Source organism: Bos indicus x Bos taurus, chromosome 19, assembly GCF_003369695.1.
Source record: "Bos indicus x Bos taurus breed Angus x Brahman F1 hybrid chromosome 19, Bos_hybrid_MaternalHap_v2.0, whole genome shotgun sequence".
Classification (NCBI taxonomy): Eukaryota; Metazoa; Chordata; class Mammalia; order Artiodactyla; family Bovidae; genus Bos; species Bos indicus x Bos taurus.
This window is the reverse complement of record NC_040094.1, coordinates 52644520-52661385: the sequence shown is the minus strand read 5'-3', so window position 1 is coordinate 52661385 and position 16866 is coordinate 52644520. Positions and strand designations below refer to the sequence as shown.

The following is a 16866-nucleotide window of genomic DNA, read 5'->3' as shown; positions in this document are numbered from 1 at the left end:
CTGGGAAGACACCCCCACCCGGGCACAGTGGGGGCCCAAGGTCACTGTCTCCCTCACCAAGGTGTGCCAGGGACAGTGGGGTAAAGAGGGTGGCCTCCCTCCTGCACTCACCCAGTGGTCACAAGGGACTACAGGGACCCGACCCCACCCCACCCCACCCCACCCCAGGCCCTGTCCTGCCCAGGGCTTCATCTGCAGACTCCAAAAGAACACACACGCTTAGCATGAAGGCTTTTTCCTTAGCTTTGATTTCTCTTAAAAAACAGACAAAAAAGGAACAAGATCATTGTACCAGCATCCTAAGCCTCAAACTAATAAACAAAAAACCCAAAACAAGTCCCCGCCCACACCCTGAAAGCAACAATAAACTTTACGTCTCTTTGGCAACAATAACTTAAAAGCGTCCCATATCCCTTGGCTCTGACAACAGCAGTTACAAAAATACTCCCTGTGCTGCCCCACCCCTTCCCACTGCCCCCACTCCTGCAGCAGGAACCCCCTGGCACTGACCATGGGGCGCACCCACATTGCTTTGGCAGCTGGGCAGGGCCGGGGACTACCTTGCAGCGGGGAGCCATGGGCACCTCCAGATGGGGCTGCAGCGGCAAGACTACGACCTGAAAGCCCCCCATCTTTCAGGCTGCCCACCTCGGCCCCTTCGCAGGGCTCCAGTGGGACCCAGACAGCAGCCAGCCCAGACCCTGTAGGAAGGGAGAGCTTCCAGTCTAGCCGACTCGGTGAAGGGGAAACAGCCACCGACTTGGAGCAGGGTCACCTGAGCCAGGTGACCTCTTCTTGCACTGAGCAAACCCTGAACCGGCAGAAGGGGTGAAGCAGGCAGAGAGAGGCCGTCCCAGCGGGCCTGTGCCTGCCCTCTCACCTGCAGCGGGCACACAGCAGCCTGCAGTGCACCATAGGAACCATGGGCAGGACCAAGCAGTCTGACAGCAGGGGCCAGGGCGGAGGGGGCAACTGCGGGGGCGGGGGGAGGGCTGTAGGGCATCCCTAGGGGCTAGCAGCAAACCCAAGTGTCCAGGACAGATCTTGCCCCCAGGGCAGCACGGGGCTGCTGTGCACAGATGCTCCACCATCCAGGGCCAGAGAGGGGCCTCATCCCGCCCTGCTCCTGCAGGGCGCGTGGCAAGGGGACACCAAAGCGCTGGAAGCTGCTGCTGCTGACCACGGCCAGGATCAAAGTCCCCACCACTCAGTCCATCCTCGCTGCCGCCAGGGACAGGACCAGCAGAGGCTCCGAGGGGGGCAGGGGCCGCCTGGGGCTCAAGCCTCTTTACAGCTGCCCCCAGCACCTGCTGTAGGACCTGGCAAACACATGAGTGTTTGAGGAAACACTGGGGATTCAGGGACTCCCACCTGGCCTCGATCCCTGGCTTGGGGGCCACTGAACAGCTAAGGCTGCAACAGGCCTGCCAGCCTGCTTGTCTAGGTGGGAGCTAGATAATTTATCCTTCCTACCGCATCACCAAGGACCTGGCCCAACAAAACTCAGCATCTGCCCTCTGAAACTCTCCTAACAGACCCAAATAGGACTGGGCTGGCCAGGGTCACATGCCCACCTCCTGGTGAGCTGTGCTTGTTCCGACATGCCACTGTGTGACAGGCGGCAGGTCCTTCCCTAGCAGCTGCAGCCACAGGTCAAGGGCAGCAGGGGGAAGGGCTGGGTCTGCCTGGGGGACAAGACGACTAGGGGCATCCTAGTGGAGCTGAGCTTTCAGGGAAGCCTAGCAGAATGGGGGTGGGAGGTGAGGGCAACTGGGCAGGGATGAGCCCACTTGGTCTGAGGCTAACAGGGGTGGAGCTTGGAGGGAGGGACGAGCGAGCTAAGGCCCCTAAGTAGGGCCCCACCTGGGAACCTGAACCACCACCACCATCACCATCTCCCCTGGACAAGCACCATCAGATCTGAGACGTGCTGGGAGGGAGCGGGCATCTAGCCTAGTCCTGGGAGGGCCCAGTCAGCTCTGTCTGGGGCACTACATCTCCCCAGGGAGGAGAGGACACACCGAGGTGGCCACAGTAAACAGGCCTGACCGTGATTTGACCTCTCCGAGCCTCAGTTCCCCCATCTGAAAACTGAGCTTGTCCAGAAAACAAGAAATAATGAGCACAGGGCCTCGGCGCCCAACAAGTGCCTTACCTCCCACGGACCCGGAGTCCGAGTCGGAGACGTGCGTGATGGAAAAGCGGGACGCAGGCGCTGGTGAGACGGTGAAGCGCGAGAAGGGGCTGGGCGCGACGGACTTGGGAGTCTCGGCGGGGATGCGCGAGGCCGGCTCTTGGGCCGACGACAGCATGAGGCCATCATTCCACTCGAACTCTCCGTCTGCGAGAAATCTGTAGTCAGTTGTGGATAGGATGGGATGGGGAGACCCCGCCCAGAGCGTAATGTCACGCCCTGACCACGCCCACCAAATGAGCCACAGGCCACGTCGCCCCGCCTCCACCAGGGCCCCCCCCGCCCCCCCGCCCCCCCCCGCCCCCCCCCCGCCCCCCGCCCCCGCTTCGCCCCGCCCCTAGCTCACCCTGTTCAGTCGCAGGGCCTTCGGGGGAGGGGTCAGCCCGCCGTGGCCGGCAGGAGGCACTGGGGGAGCCTGGGCTGCCCACTGGGAACGTGGGGGGTGACTCCTTGGCACCAGGGAAGGGCTCCCCGAGCTCTCGGGTGGGGCTTTCCTGGGGGAATCAAAGCAACACTTGTCGCCCAACTTCCAGTCCCACCACAGACCCCCTCTCCCCACACCAAGCCCAGGGCGGCTGCCCACCTGGTCAAAGAGGTAGACAGTGACGTCGTCGAAGAAGGACACAGCTTTCTTCTTGCGCTCCAGGTCCTCGCAGAAGGCCTCGGACAGCAGGCTCGGCATCTTAAGCAGGCTGCGCAAGTTGCGCGCGCTCTGGCTCTCCGCCACCACCACTGGGACGGGCGGCACCTCCTCCTCGCTCTCCTCACTCGGCTCCTGGATGCTGTAGCAGCGGAGCTCTTCATCCGACTCGTCACTGTCCTCGCTGTCCTCCTCTTCCTCCTCAGGCCGCCCCTCTGGGGCCACAGGGAGTCCAGGCAGGGCCAGGCAGAGCGGGGTTCTGGAGGCACCTGGGCCCCCGGTCCGTTCCTGCAGGTTTGACCCTGACAGCAGACCCAGGGTCTCCTGGAGCTCCGGGCGGTGGCTTTCTGAGCTTGGCCGGACTGGAGTCAGCAAGAAAATCTTAGAACTCACGGGGCTGGGCATGGGCGGCACCTGGGCTGGGTCTTGGGGCCAGGGAGGCTCCCGCCCAGGGTCTGTGGGGCAGGCGCTTGGCTCTGGGGAAGAGTCCTCAGGCAGTGACAGTGACAGCGGCAGTGGTGGCACCTGCCTGGGTCCAGTGCCCTGTGCCTCCCCGGGCACCCCCAGCTCAGGGGAGGGCTGTGCAGACTGCAGCCTGGGGCTCTTCGGGCTGTCCAGATCAGGCTCTGGCCTGGGGACCGGGACACCTCCATGCTTCTCCTTGGGGCCCACGGGGGGCTCTGGCTCCGTGTCCAGGTCTGAGAAGTAGGCGGAGTCACGGTAGGGATTCTTCTCGCTGAGGCCACCTAGGGAGGCAGAGAGCCGAGTCTCGGGCCCCGGGCTCTCACCCTCTGAGGCCAGCTCCCCAAAGGCCTCGGGCTCACAGGGCTCATGTGACTCCTTGAGTATGAACTCAGGGGACTCGTAGTTCTCCGTGTCATAGCCGCTGTCCAGGGCTCGGAGCTGCCCACCAGGGGTGCTGACAGCTGATGGGCTGAAGACCTCACAGCCACCATCACTGGCCGAGGACGGGATGTCCAGGGAGTCCAAGGAGTCGGGGGTCCCCACCTGCTTCTGCAGGGAGCGGAAAGCTGGTGTCACGTCTAGTTTCTCAGCCTGTGGGCCGTCGCTGGACAAGTCAGTGAAGACACCAGAAGTGGCCTCGGTCGTGTCCTCATCTTCACTCCTTGGAGCCTCCAGCTCAGGGGAGCTGCTGCCGCTGTCACGGGTCTGGGCTGGCTCGGTGGCAGGTGCCTGGCTTCCAGTGGGCGTGGGTGAAGCAGGCAGGGTGGGCGGGGTGCTGGCCTCCTCAGCAGGAAGTGGGGCTCCCTCTTGGGATGGGGATGGGATGGAGGGAAGGGGCAGTTGGAGTCCAGCAGAGCCCTCAGCCTCCTCTGCAAGCCTGGGCTCTGCCTGGGGGCTGTCACCCCCACTTATGGCTGCCTCTGTCCAGGGAGAGGCAACCAGGCAGGGGGCAGGTGTCAGGCCCTCAGCAGGATACAGATGGGAGAGGCCAAGGCAGTGGCCCAGCTCCTGACCCAAGGAGGCCCCCTTTGGCCCAAGGAGAGACTCTCTGGGATCCTCTGGGGTCAGAGGATGGCCCAGCTCAGGGACGGGCCACAAAGTCTGCTTCATACCAGGGCAGCAGTCCGTGTAGCCTGAGAGGCCTGAGACCCAGGATTCCGGTGCTCGACTGCCGCTGTTGTTGTTGGCAGAAACGTTGGAGCTCCAGTGTCTATACTGGGCGGCTCTGGACGCCTCAGCCTCCCCCAGCTCCTCCCCACCTGGAGATAGTCGGTCCCCAGAGCTCCGCGAGGGGGATGTGCCCAGTGGGTCCTCAAAGAACGGGGGGCAGAAGGCCCCCACACCCCAGTCGATATCCTCGGCTCCAGGCTCCGCCAGCATCGGTGTCTCCGGTGAGGGTGAGCGGGAGGCGCAGGACAGGTCACGGGCGCGGCTCTTGCATGGGTAGTAGTCACAGTGGCCCCAGGGGCCATCCGCGGGCGGCGCGTGGCCGAGCAGCGGCTCCATGACCAGCGACGCGGCCGTGCTCCCGTCAGAGTCATCATCGTGGTCACTACCATCGGGGCGCAGCGCGGCGGCAAGCGTGCTGGGGGCACAGCCAGTGCAGTCGGGGTCATGGTCCGCGGCAGGCGCAGGGTCTTCCAGGCGGATGAAGTACTCACTGCCCACCGAGGGGCTGTGAGCGCTGAGCACAGGCACCACGCCCGGGGGCGCGCCATCCGGGACACAGAGCTCCTGCAGGCGCGCGTCTCGGCCCGGGCTCAGGGCGCCCTCTGGTGGCGGAAAGGCCTCGGCGCCGCGGCCCGCTTCCCACTTGTACTCAAAGTTGAGGCCATGGCTGGTCTCAGTCACTGTCAGCACGTCGTCGCCCTCCGCGTGGAAGCCGTCGCCAGCGAACTGCTCCAGCAGCGGGAAGGAGGAGGTGGCGAGCAGCTCACCCGTGCCCCCCAGGGCCAGGCCTGCCACCCCTAGCCCGGCACCCGCGCTGCCCCCACCGGGCCGCAGTGAGCGCCAGCGCCGCTCGAATTCCTCCTCTGCCTCGGTGGCGCCCTTGGCGCACAGATAGGACAGCAGCAAGTGCACCTCCTCGGCCGTTGGCCGCTGCTCAGGCTGCAGCCAGCAGAATTGCATCACCTCGTACCTGCGGGAAGGGATGCCCTGGGGCTCAGCCCCTGCCCTCCCCCACACACACAGGTGGTACTGCCCAGCCAGGACCCCAGCCCCTAAGGAGTGAGCCAGTCTGCCCCCAGCCAGTCTTGGTTCCCCTCCTGCTCACACTCAGGAGCCCCTGGAGGTAGTTAAGGGAATCTCCTAAAATGGGCTCAGTGATGTGGGTGATGGCATGGATCAGGGCACAGTTCCCAGAGCTCATTCATCCCTGCCAGGCCTGCAGGCAAATCTGTTTGGGGTAAAGAAGCCATTCCACTGAGGGCACGGGAAGTGGCCCAGAGGTCACTGTTAGCCAGGGGGCAGCCAGGGCGAGCTAGAAACCCAGGTGGTCAGGAAGAGCCACTTAGGCTCTGGGGACCCAGAGCACCCCTCTCAGCCTTGGCCTTCCCACCGGGGACACCCTACCCCTGCCTGGCACCGGGGGCCTCACCAGCGGTCGGAGAGAGTCAGCTGCAGCTGAGGCTTGGGCAGCTTAAGCTGCTGTTCTCGGACAGCATAGGCCAGCACCTGCCGGTCCGAGTGGTGGGGGTAGGGCTGCGCTCCCAGTTCGAAGAGTTCCCAGATGGTCACGCCCAGGGACCTGTGAGGATGACTGCTATCAGAGGGCTGTCCAAATGTTCTCAAAGCCTTGGATGCCAAGGGCAGCTCCCATCATCACACCCGTGACCAGAAGATGGCGCCTTCCTTCAGTAAACGGGCAGGATGTGCCACCTGAGCAGGTCTGAGCCCATGCCCGGGGTGCCTGGACAAATAAAAGCCAGACTGGCCTCCCACCAACCAATTCCATTTGTTCATTCGTTCATTCCCATGCTGGGCTGAAACCCAGACACTGCCAGGGGCAGGAGCTGCCCTGGAGAAGCTCCCGGTCCCGCCAGGCTCCTGCGGAAGCTGGAGGGAGGGAATGGGGGTGCCTAGGGACACCCCAACCAGCGTGAGTGGGCCAGGGGAACTGGCCAGGCAGTCAGCACACTGGGAGGCTGGGAGAAGGCAACTGGGATCCTTCCAGTGGATGGTGGCTTCCGTCAGCTCCTGGGTACCCCAGGCCATCCTGGGAGGCTGGGGGCATGAGGGACAGAGAAGGTTTGGCAACAGAGAAGTCAGAGTGGCCTTGGCCAAAGCCATCTGGGGACACCAGTCAGTGTGGGTGAGCGAGCAGGCAGGGGAGAGTCAGCCACATGGAGAGTCAAGCGGGGAAATGGAGTGTCCGTGTCGGGAGCACAATTAATGGCTCAGGAGAGACCCCTGGAGGAAGGAGGGCTGAACCCTGGATCCAGGCCCTGAGGGTTCATCAGGAGCAGAGGGAAGCCAGACAGGCCTCAGGCTGGAAGGGAGCAGGAGGGGGAAGCAGAGATGGGTCAAGACCAGGAACAGGGGCCCACCATGCCCAAGCCTCTAGAGGCTGCAGTACTGGGTCTAAACACCTGCCCAGCCGAGCACCTCCAGGCTGTGGTCACAGGAGACGCCCAGCCCCTACCCACCCCTCTCATGGGAACAGGTGCTACCACGACGCCCCACGTCTCATCAACTTGCTACTCTGACCCTTCCGTCTCCGGGCGTCTGCCCAGTAGATCCTGGGAGGGGAGAGGAGGGCAGGGCTTCCTCCACAGGCCCTGCAGCTCTGCCCGCCCCGCTGCCGTGAGCCTTGGCACCAGCAGCAACAGGTGGCTCCAGAACCCCCACGACCTCACCTGGGGCCGCGTTTGGCCACCTCCTACAGAGCAACAGGGCTGGACAGACAAGCACAGCCTCACACACGTGGCCTTGCCCTGAGTGGCCAGTGTGCCTCCCCCCAACAGCAGGGAGCCTGCGGGTGGGCAGGTGGGACTCAGCCCCTCCGTGCCCCCGGTCCTCATGGCACGTTCATTCGGCTCGGGTAGGGCAGCCGTGAGGGCTGCGGGCGCAGACAGGCAGGGCGTTGTCGGTGTCCTCACAGGGGCCGCGGGCTCACACTCACCACACGTTGCTGGCCTTGGTCTGGTCCACCACCAGCAGATTGCAATGCACCTCGTCCACCAGCTCAGGCGCGATCCAGCGCAGCGGCACCCAGAGCTGGTCAGCCGTCACGAAGTAGTCCTCCTGTTGGCAGGTGGGACAGGGTCACCCCAGGCCGCACGGCTGGCCCTGCCCTGGCCCGGCCCCCCCACTCACCCTGTATTTGCCGTGAGACAGGCCGTAGTCGCCGATCTTGACCGTCAGGTCAGCCGTGAGCAGACAGTTTCTCAAAGCCAGGTCACTGGGGGGCAGGAGGGTGGGGTCAGCCGGCAGTGCCGGGGGGAGGGGTGGGGGGGTGGGGGCGCATCCAGGACACCGAGGGGGCTGGGCCGCTTGTCACCAAGGGTGTCCTGGGCTCAGTTCGATGGGTGAGTATAAAGGGGCATCCGAGAGGCTGCCCTCCCCTTTCCAGAGCCCCAGCCTGGACACTTCGAGGGTCTGAGTGGACGGGCAACACACTTTAGAATGCAGACAAGGGACCCAAGGCCCAGGGCCGGCTGCAAGGTACCCGAGGGCCCTCCTTGGACGGGGCCTCCCTCACTGGAAGCCGATCCACTCCCCTGCTTCTCCTCAGACACCAGTCTGCTGACCTGTCCCTTGGGGGCAAGCCAGCCCGGGGACACAGCAGTGTGCTCCAGCCCACTACACTGCCACCCTCCACTCCCTGGAGGCAGGCGTCAGTGGGGAAATGGAGAGCCAGAGGGTCCTGCCCCAGCCCTGTCCACACAGGGCCCCAGGCAGGGGGTGCTGTGGAGTGCCCACCCAGCGGGAATGCTCACCCCCACCTTTATCTCCCACCCAAGGCCAGCCTTGGCTACTGGCTTCTCCCTTGCCTGCCTGGTGGCCCCATGGGAGTCTGGGGCCCAGGGCACTGGGCAAACGTGGGCTCAGCACCCATCGGCCAAAGTGCTGCTGTGCCGGGAGCCACAGATAGGCGCTTGGGGTGGGTGGGGTGGCGTGGGGTGGGGTGGACTCGGCGGGCAGTCGGGAGGCTGGCAGCTGCCCTCTTCAACAAAATCACTGATGCTGGAGTTGCGTGTGTCATCACTCAGCACCAGGATATTGTTGGGGAGGACGGCCCGTGCGCTGTCCAGGGCTGGCGGGGCCACATCCATCGCCACTTCTTCAGGCACGCCCCCCCCAGGCCAGACCCTGGCCCATCTTTCCGACTTTGGGGGCCAGGGCGGGAAACAGGACAGAGCCACCCCTCCCCCCGGGCCTGAGGGAGACAGAGGAGGGCAGGGCCACCATGGGGCCACTGGGCAGCGCTGACCATCATGGGGGCCAAGGACGGGTACCTGCCCAGGCTAGGTGGACAGAGGGCGTCCCCTTGATTAAGCCTCCTGCAGAAGCAGGTGTCCAGCTCCCCTCTGCCTGGTGCTTTTTATTTGATAAAATCCCTTTGCACGGTGGTCCCGAGAGACCGAACAAAGACTGGCCAGTTCACTGAGGCCCCGCCCAGCGCCCGGAGTGGGGTGGAGGCCGGCCGAGCGCCCGCGGGCCACCCCCGCCCTCACCTGTGCACGAAGTTGTTGCGATGCAGATGCAGGACGCCACAGGCCACCTCGCAGGCCATGCGCTGCAGGGTCAGGGGGTCGGGCGCCATGGCCTCGGCCACCCGACAGCTCCGCAGGTAGCCCTTGAGGTCCCCCTGTCGAGAAGGGCAGCACCGTCACCTGCCGGCAGGGAGCGGCTGCCCACCCCCCCGGGCCCTTCCTCCCCAGCAGGGCCCATGGGAGACCAGGCGTCCTGCTAACTCTGCGGGGCTGCCACTGCCCAGTGAAGCCCCTGTGTCCACTCCCCAGATACCAGCCGTCAGCAGGATGATCCTACGGGCAGGGGACACTTTCCCCAAGCTGACCCCTGGCCCCAGGCAGCCCTGAGGGCCAGCGGGGCCACATCCCGCCTCTGGCCACATGAGCTGTGACACCAAGCCTGGACAGAACCCAGAGCCGGTGACCAGAGGGTCCACGGGCAACTCCCTGACCTGCTGACACCACCCAGCTCCAGGGGGCCCGACCATCCTGGGGAAGCCCTGGGAGTCCAGAAACTAGACAGCGGCGGGACATATGTCTGAGGAAGGGCACCTCCCTGTAGGCAGGCGGCTCAGCTGTGCGTGTGTGCATGTGTGTGCATCTGTCTGTCTGTCTGTCTGTAAGGGGCCCTGCGAGGCCATTAGCAGGCTCAGTCACGGCCGAAGACTAAAGTATGAGCGAGGCTGTGGACCAGACGTGAGGGCTTTGAGCCCCCCAAGCGGGCCGGGGTGCCCCTCGGGAAAACCACCGTGACTCCGAGCAGCACAGGCAGATCAGGGACGCAGCTGCCCCCACCCCCACCCCGGGCACCATGGAGGCCCAGCCCTGACAGCCGCCATCTCTATGGCAGTGGGGTCACCTCCCTCCTCCCCCAGGCCAGCTCTGGAAGGCAGTGGTACAGGGCCACCTGGACCCCACTTTGCGGGGGATGTGAGGCCCACAGGGTGGGGCTGAGGGGTCCCCGGCTCCGCCAAGGCCCTTCTGCAGGATGCCAGTCCCATTTTCCAGAAGCGCAGAGCAGGGACTGGGGGGAGCGGGCTACTCACCATTGGGCAGAACTCCATCACCAGCAGGTAGGGCGTCACCTCGGCGCACTGGGCCAGGCACTGGAGCAGGTTGCTGTGCTGCAGGGCCCTGCGGGAGCCAACAAGCCACCCTTGACTTGCACTCAGGGCAGGGAGGGGGTGAGGGGGTGAGGGGGCGAGGGGGCGAGGGGGCGAGGGGGCGAGGGGGCAAGGGGGCTGGCTCTGCAGGGCACAGAGCTTGCCTTTGTCTGCAGGGCCCATGCCCCTACCTCCTGGGCAGTGCCCCACCCCAGCGCCTCCAGCAGAGCCAGTCCCCAGGGCCACCCACCTGTAGGGCTGCGCCTCCTCCAGGAACTGCATCTGCTCTTGCACACTGGCGCTCGCCTTCAGCTCCTTTACCACCACCTGGGTGCTGCTGATGCCCGAGTTCACCTCCCCCAGGAATACCTGCGGGGCAGGCATCGCCAGGTGGGCAGACACCACCCTCCCCAGGCTCCGCCCCCAGCCTTGCTCCTCCGGCCAAAGCTTGGCTCGTTCTGTGCAAGTTGGGAGCGTGCTAAGTCGCCTCAGTTGTGTCCAACTCTTTGCAACCCTATGGACTGTAGCCCTCCAGGCTCCTCTGTCCGTGGACTCCTCTGTCCATGGACTCCTCTAGGCCTCAATTTACTCATCTGCAAAATGGGTTCCGGATCCCTCCTAGGCAAACCCTCCTGGCTGTAATACTCTCTATTTGGTATCTGCCTCCCCCGAGGTCCCTAGCTGTTCTCAGAGCTCTGGGTCTGCCGTGAGGAAGATGGACCCACCATGCCCCCTGCCTGGTGCTCAGGGCGAAGCCACCAAGATGCTGCTCCCTGTCCCTGCCCAGTCAGAGGTACCTCCCATAATGATACCAGGATCTGCGAAGAAGAGGTGCCAGATCCGGAGGCCCCCAGGGAGGGCTCAGTGGGTGTACCTTAAGAGGGGACCCCAGGACTGGGGAGGTTTCTAGAGAAAATATGTCTCCAGCCCGCCCACTCCACCTGCCAGGCAAAAGGGACCACGCTGCCAGCCTCTGCCACCACTGACCCCCTGGGACAGCAACTCACCTTCCCGAACCAGCCGTGTCCAATCTCCTCCAGGTACAGAAGGCTGTGCCGCCCCAGGTCTGTGGACTTGAGCAGCTGCACTGTAACAGGGCAGGGGGCTCAGGGATGCCAGCTCAGCCTCCATCATCACCCCATCTCTCACCTGTCCCCTAAAGAGGCTGCCTGCCTGCCTGGCCTGTTCTGGGGAGCCGCCTGGATCCCTCTGCTCCCTCCTGAAGGGGGCTGCCATCGGGAGCAGGGTGCCTGCTGCCCTGCAAGCCACACCCGGGCATGTTTCTGAGTGGATCTGGGAAGGCTGTGCCCCCACCTACAGGGACAAGCCAGGCTGGAGACAGCGGGGCCTGGAGCCGGGACCAGCTCACAGGCAAGGCCAGGCAGGCAGTGTGGCTGGGGCGGAGGCCTTGGGGAGGAGGACAGTGGAGTGGCCCATCCCCTCACCCCTGCCACAGGCTGGCATTCCAGCGCCAGGCACCCCAAAGGCTCCTTTGTTGGGGGCTGCTTGGCACAGCCCTGTACGGAACACACTGGGCCCATTCTCCTGCGGGCTGGGCGGGGTGAGGTCAGCAGGGAGGAAGGGTCAGTGAGAGCCCCAGAGGAAGGGCCAGAGCTGCTGAGCCCACCCACACACTGCCTGTGCCCCAAGGGATTCCCCGAATTCTGCTCCCACGCCAGCTGCCCAGAGGGCCCAGGAGGCAGGCTGAGCCAGCCAGCCAGTGGAGTCCGAGGGTGAGGGGCTGTTCCTGGGGACTGCAGACCCCAGGCAGTGCTGACCTCGAAGCTGAGCAGAATTGGGGGTAAGGGGTCCCATTGGGCCCTGAGTCCCGGGGCTCCTCCCCCTGGGCCCCAGTCTGCTGCCCCCTCCACCTCAGCCTGGCGTCTCCCCAGGCAGGCTCAGCATCCCTGACAGTGGACCCTGGGGCAGTGATGGAGGAGAGCATGCCGACTGCCAGTCAGTGGAAAAGCTCTCTCTCCTGGCAGCTGCACGGGGCAAGGTGGGCTGGGCCAGGGGTCTTGGGGTCTGCACCCAAGGGGCAGAGCCCATGGAGCCAGGCTGGGGAGCCTGAAGACTGGGTCTGGCTGGGCCATCTTCCCCCACAGTGTAAAGGGGTGGCCCTTGCTACCCGGGTTTTTAATCCTTAACCTCCAGGTGGGTTGCTCTCCCAGCTTCACCGAAATCTCTACCCCTCCCCGGAAGCAGAGTACCCAACAAAGAGCAGAGCAGAGCTGTAAAATGGAAAATGTGATCACTGCCCTCCCCTGGGTCTCTGTCCCCCTCATCCCCAGGGACAGTTCCCTAAGGGATGGGAGAAGCTGGGTCTCAAAGATTCCTCAGGGTCCCACATACTGCCAGGGGCAGTTGTCAGGCCCAGGCCAGAGGTGCAGTGTCCCCTGAGGGGACCCCTCGGTCCACACCGGCTCCCAGTGTCAGCACAGGGGAGACGTCCACAGTCACCCCGGAAGGTCGGAGGGCCTCCTATAGCACCACCCTTCCTTCAAGACTTCATAGGGTGCTCCTGTGGGCCCTGAAATTCCTGCCTAACTGGTGAGTTCTCCTCCAGGAGACACTGGTGGGGGTGGGGAGCGATGGTCATGGGGCCTGGGGGCAGGGCCCAGCCCTGAATCTTGGAAACCCCAGACCAGGATGAAGGCTGGGATTCAGGGTGGGCAGCATCGTGAGCAGGACCCAGTAGGGCCCAGAACACAAGCCGCTGGGACAGGCCAATATCACAGGCCCTGGTGCCAACAGAGCCCCCCCAGCGCCTGACACCCCACCCAGTGCACCTAGAGGAGCTGGGGGCAGGCCCAGGCCTGGCCGTGAAGCTGTCGGGAAGGGTTCCCGGGGCTGGAGACAGCCTCCAGACACAACTGGGAGTTCTCAGAGCACTGGATCAGGTAAAGGCAGGTGCAAAGCCCAGCTTGGCCACGGACCTTTAACCTCTATGGTTTGGGCCCTGCATCTGCCCTGGGGGTGGCCAGCCTGGTGGGGGACCACGGGATGGGGCTGGCGGAAGAAAAGGCAAGGAAGCCGAGGCTTCCGCCTGCACCTGCCCCCACCCAGGGTCCTGAGCGAAAGGCTCCACCCCAAAGAGCCCCTCCCTGCAATGGGTGGGCCCTGCTTCCGGAGCCCACGTCCTAGGGACCACGGAGAAGCCCCTCCTCCCAGCACACCAGTGCCCATCCCAGGACCAGACAGAGCAACCCCTGCCCCTTCACCCAGCAGCCCCAGCTGGCCCAAGCCTGCTCACAGCGCCCCAGGTCCCAGCAGAAGGGGATATAACCAACCCTGTGCCTCCCCCGAGCCTCCCACCTGGGCCCACAGGGCAGGGGGGCGTCACTCACCTGAGCGCCCGGGCTGCTTGGCCATGGGCAGGGAGACCTCGGTGAGTGGCAAGACGTACACGTCGGGCCCGTTCTGAGCTGCTGTGGCTGGGGAGCCCTGTGCCGAGAAGTCGGCCGCGTACTCTTCCCCCTCGGCATTCTCAAACTCCTGGGCCAAGCAGGCGACACACGCGGTGAGCTCCAGGGCTCCCCAGAACGGGGAGGGTCGGGGGGCAGGGCGGGGAGGGAACAAGGGGTGCAGGCCAGCTCTCAAAGGCCCCTTTCTTCCCAGGGCCCAGCTCCCACAGCACCCCTGCCAGCTGCCTCCTCCACCCACCTCTTCTCCTCGGGGCAGAGAACAGACCCCACTCCCTGCCCCGCTCCCCCCTCCCAGGGACACCAGCTGCCCCAGGAGGGCAGGGTTTGTTTTGTGTTGGTTGAGGGGGAGGTTGGGGTTTGTCCCCCACAAGCAGAGCCTCAAGGGTGGGGGCTATGAGCCCCAGGGCAGCCGCGCCTCTCCCGGCCTCAGCCCGTCCACACCAGGCCTACCAGGCTCAGGTGGAGGCAGGCAGCACCAGCCCCTTGGTGGCAGGGAGTAGGGTGGGGCGCGGCTGGAGGCCAGCTGCCCTGGCCCATCCAGAGTCGGCCCCTGACTCGTCTCAGCACCCCCACTTCCCTGCAGCCTTCGCCCTCGGTGGGGCACCCACGGTCAGTCGCTTCAGGGTCACAGCTGGAGATCCAGGATGGGGGCTCCATCATCCCCCCAACTCTGCCCCAGCGAACAAGCAACTAAGTGCCCAGCCTCCGGACAAGCAGCATTCCTGACAGCCCATCTCCCCAACCAGTTTCACCCCAGACAGGCGCTGCCATCTGCTACGGCTGTCTGCCTGCAGGGCCCCGGGACCTTGACCCAGGCGGGCCAGCATCCATCCTCTCCCCAGACTCCTTAAGAGCCTGGCCCTGGGCACCAGGCTGGGTCCCTCCTGGGCCTGGCTGCTATGTTGAACTTCACGACTTCCCACCCGCCTCTGTCTGAGGAAGCCCCCTCACATTCCTGAGCCATGGCCAAGTCCCCCAGGAGCCCTGGGCCAGAAGCAGAACCCCAGTTCCAGCGCCACAGGCCTGTCTGACCTGGACTGACCACTGCCAGGCGGAAAACAGAAGCCAAGGGTCGCAGGACTTCCCCAGAGCTGCAGTGGGGCCACCCCCGTGGACAGGCAGCCGGCCTGGGAGCCAGGAGGCCTGGGTTCCTCCCCCAGTGCTGAGACCCAAGGCCCCTGCTTTCTCTGGGCCTCGATTTCCTCGGCTGCGAGGAGGAGGCTGGGAGCCCTCTGGGGTGTCCCTGCGGACCTGTCCTGGACTGCATCCTGAGACAATGGAGCCGCTGGGGACAAGGTCTACAAGGGATTCCCCCTCCCCAGGCGACCACCCTGGGGCCATCAGAACCACTCTCCTCGCCCTGTAATCCCAGGTGGGACTCTGAAGAGGGCACAGATGCCTACCCCCACCCCCAGGGGCCTGACCCCAGCCCCAGCCCCAGCTGGTTACCTGACGCTGCCACCTGGAAGCCCACCGGATGGAGCCAGCACAGCGGGCGATCAGGTAGGACAGTGTGAGCATCGTGGCCCAGCCCCTTCCCCCAGTGCAGCTCCAGGTGGGGGAGCCCAGGCAGGAGCCTGCTGCACAGGCTGGCCCTCCCACGGAAGCGCGCTGGTGCTGGAATGTTCCGGGCACCATGTTCCCAGGAGGTGAGGAGGGCACGGGTAGGAGGGGGCCACGCTGGCCCTTGTTTGGGGCCTTGTTCTCACAGCACTCTGAGGAGGGGCTGACTTATACAACCCGACCCGGGCCCCTGCCCCCAACCCAGCCCTCCCCTCCTCCACCTCGCCTGGCGCCAGGATCCTCCAGGAAAATGCCAGCATCACTCTGGCCCAGCCCACTGTGCCTGCAGACCATGGAGACACCACAGGGGCTTGGATGTGGACCCGAGGCTCCCGGGGCCATGGCCCTGCTGCCCAGGCCCTGAGCTTCCCCGGCCCACCCCTCAGAGGGCTCTGGGAGGATGACCCGGCCATGAGTGTGGCAGAGATACCTTGGTAAAAGGCAAGCACCAGGCGGATTCAGCTCTCCTGGCCCCCAAGTGGGGAGGGCACTATCTTCTAAAATGAGGGTGGCATGGCTGCAGTGTGGGTCACTCGGAACGGGAACAGTGGTGGGGAGTGGCGCTATGCTGGGCCACAGGACAGCCCTCCCCCCGACCTTGCCGGCCCAGGAATCTGACCTCCAGCCCAGCGGGGGCAGCTGAGGGGGCGGGAGAATGACCACAGGCAGCACCATGTGCTAAGTCCGCAGAACTCAGCCCACGGGGCTGGGGGCGGGGGCCCTAGATGGGCTCCACAGTTCCCAGCTTTTTCTCCTGGTCCTCCACGTTCAGAGGACCAGAAGCTGAACATGGGGGCAGCCGAGGGCACTTGTAGGATTGGGGAACAGCACCCCAGGGGATGCCCCGCGGCTACCCTCCTTAGGAGGCACCTCGGCCCTGGGATCCAGCCCAGGATGACCCGGGAGCTTAGCCCCGCGAGGGCGGCAGCCTGAGGAAAGGTGGCCCAGTGTCCAGCCGATGCTTCAGAAACAGCAATGATGACTTCTGCTATCCCTGCTCCATGATTCCTACACAGCACACAATCCTTTCCTCACGGGCAGAAAAACCCCTGGGTAAGGTGACCCCAGCCAGAGAGCTGCTTGGCAGGATGGCAAGTGTGTCTGGGCAACTTTGGTCTTCCTTTGCTGATTCGAATGAACAGAGATTCAAAGAATTGCTGAGCACAGAGCCTCCGCCCACCACCCTGAGGCCCCTCCTCACTGTCCCTGGAGGCACAGCCCACGGAGGCCTGGCCCTGAGCTGGGAGGTGATGGTAATGAGCCCCTGTCCCCATGGGGGAGACTCAAACTGGGGGAAGCAGTGGGAGGGGTCCCTGACAACCCCTACGCCTCTGTCTGCTGCCTCCAGAAGAGGGGCTTATGGGGTCCCAGGCCTGGGTTTCCATGATCCCCAGGCAGCCCCAGGAGGGAAGGCAGGCCAGTGCCGAGTGGGTGGCAGAGGGCTGGCCCTGGGGACCCCGTCCTTAGCCCCCCACCCCCAGCCCTCACCTTGAACCCGATGCCTCCCTTCTTACAGCACAGGCAGGCCAGCATGAGGGCAATGACGGTGAAGAGCCCGGAGAAGGACACGGCCACCACGGACAGGGAGGACGACCAGGAGAACTCGCTGAGTGGGGCGCCGTCTGCCGAGGGAGAGAGCGGTGATGAGCAGCTCTGCATCCCCGTCCCCACCTGCACCTGGCCCCCAGGGGCACTCAGGGGCCAGCTGGACCCTATCCCTGGCTCTGTGCCTCCCCGACTTGCTGCGGTCTGAGCCTTAGCACCTCCACCCTTTTGTTCC

General features: G+C 64.9%; 1 protein-coding gene across 4 annotated transcripts in view; it reads right to left on the bottom strand.

Annotated features, from left to right (window-relative positions):
- Positions 1-225: 225 nt before the first annotated feature.
- AATK (apoptosis associated tyrosine kinase) overlaps positions 226-16866 on the bottom strand; it is a 39678-nt gene continuing 23037 nt past the window's right edge. For 3 of the 4 annotated variants that reach the window (XM_027518027.1, XM_027518030.1, XM_027518029.1), the window contains exons 2-14: positions 16575-16708; positions 13446-13593; positions 11106-11185; positions 10349-10467; positions 10042-10129; positions 8978-9111; positions 7617-7701; positions 7423-7544; positions 5899-6048; positions 2778-5439; positions 2541-2688; positions 2156-2341; positions 226-1319 (exon numbers count right to left, since the gene is read on the bottom strand). In XM_027518027.1, coding sequence (XP_027373828.1) covers positions 1279-1319; positions 2156-2341; positions 2541-2688; positions 2778-5439; positions 5899-6048; positions 7423-7544; positions 7617-7701; positions 8978-9111; positions 10042-10129; positions 10349-10467; positions 11106-11185; positions 13446-13593; positions 16575-16708 — 4097 coding nt within the window. In that variant the 3' untranslated portion in view covers positions 226-1278. The remainder of the gene's footprint in view (positions 1320-2155; positions 2342-2540; positions 2689-2777; positions 5440-5898; positions 6049-7422; positions 7545-7616; positions 7702-8977; positions 9112-10041; positions 10130-10348; positions 10468-11105; positions 11186-13445; positions 13594-16574; positions 16709-16866) is intronic. The other variant, XM_027518028.1, reaches the window with a different exon arrangement.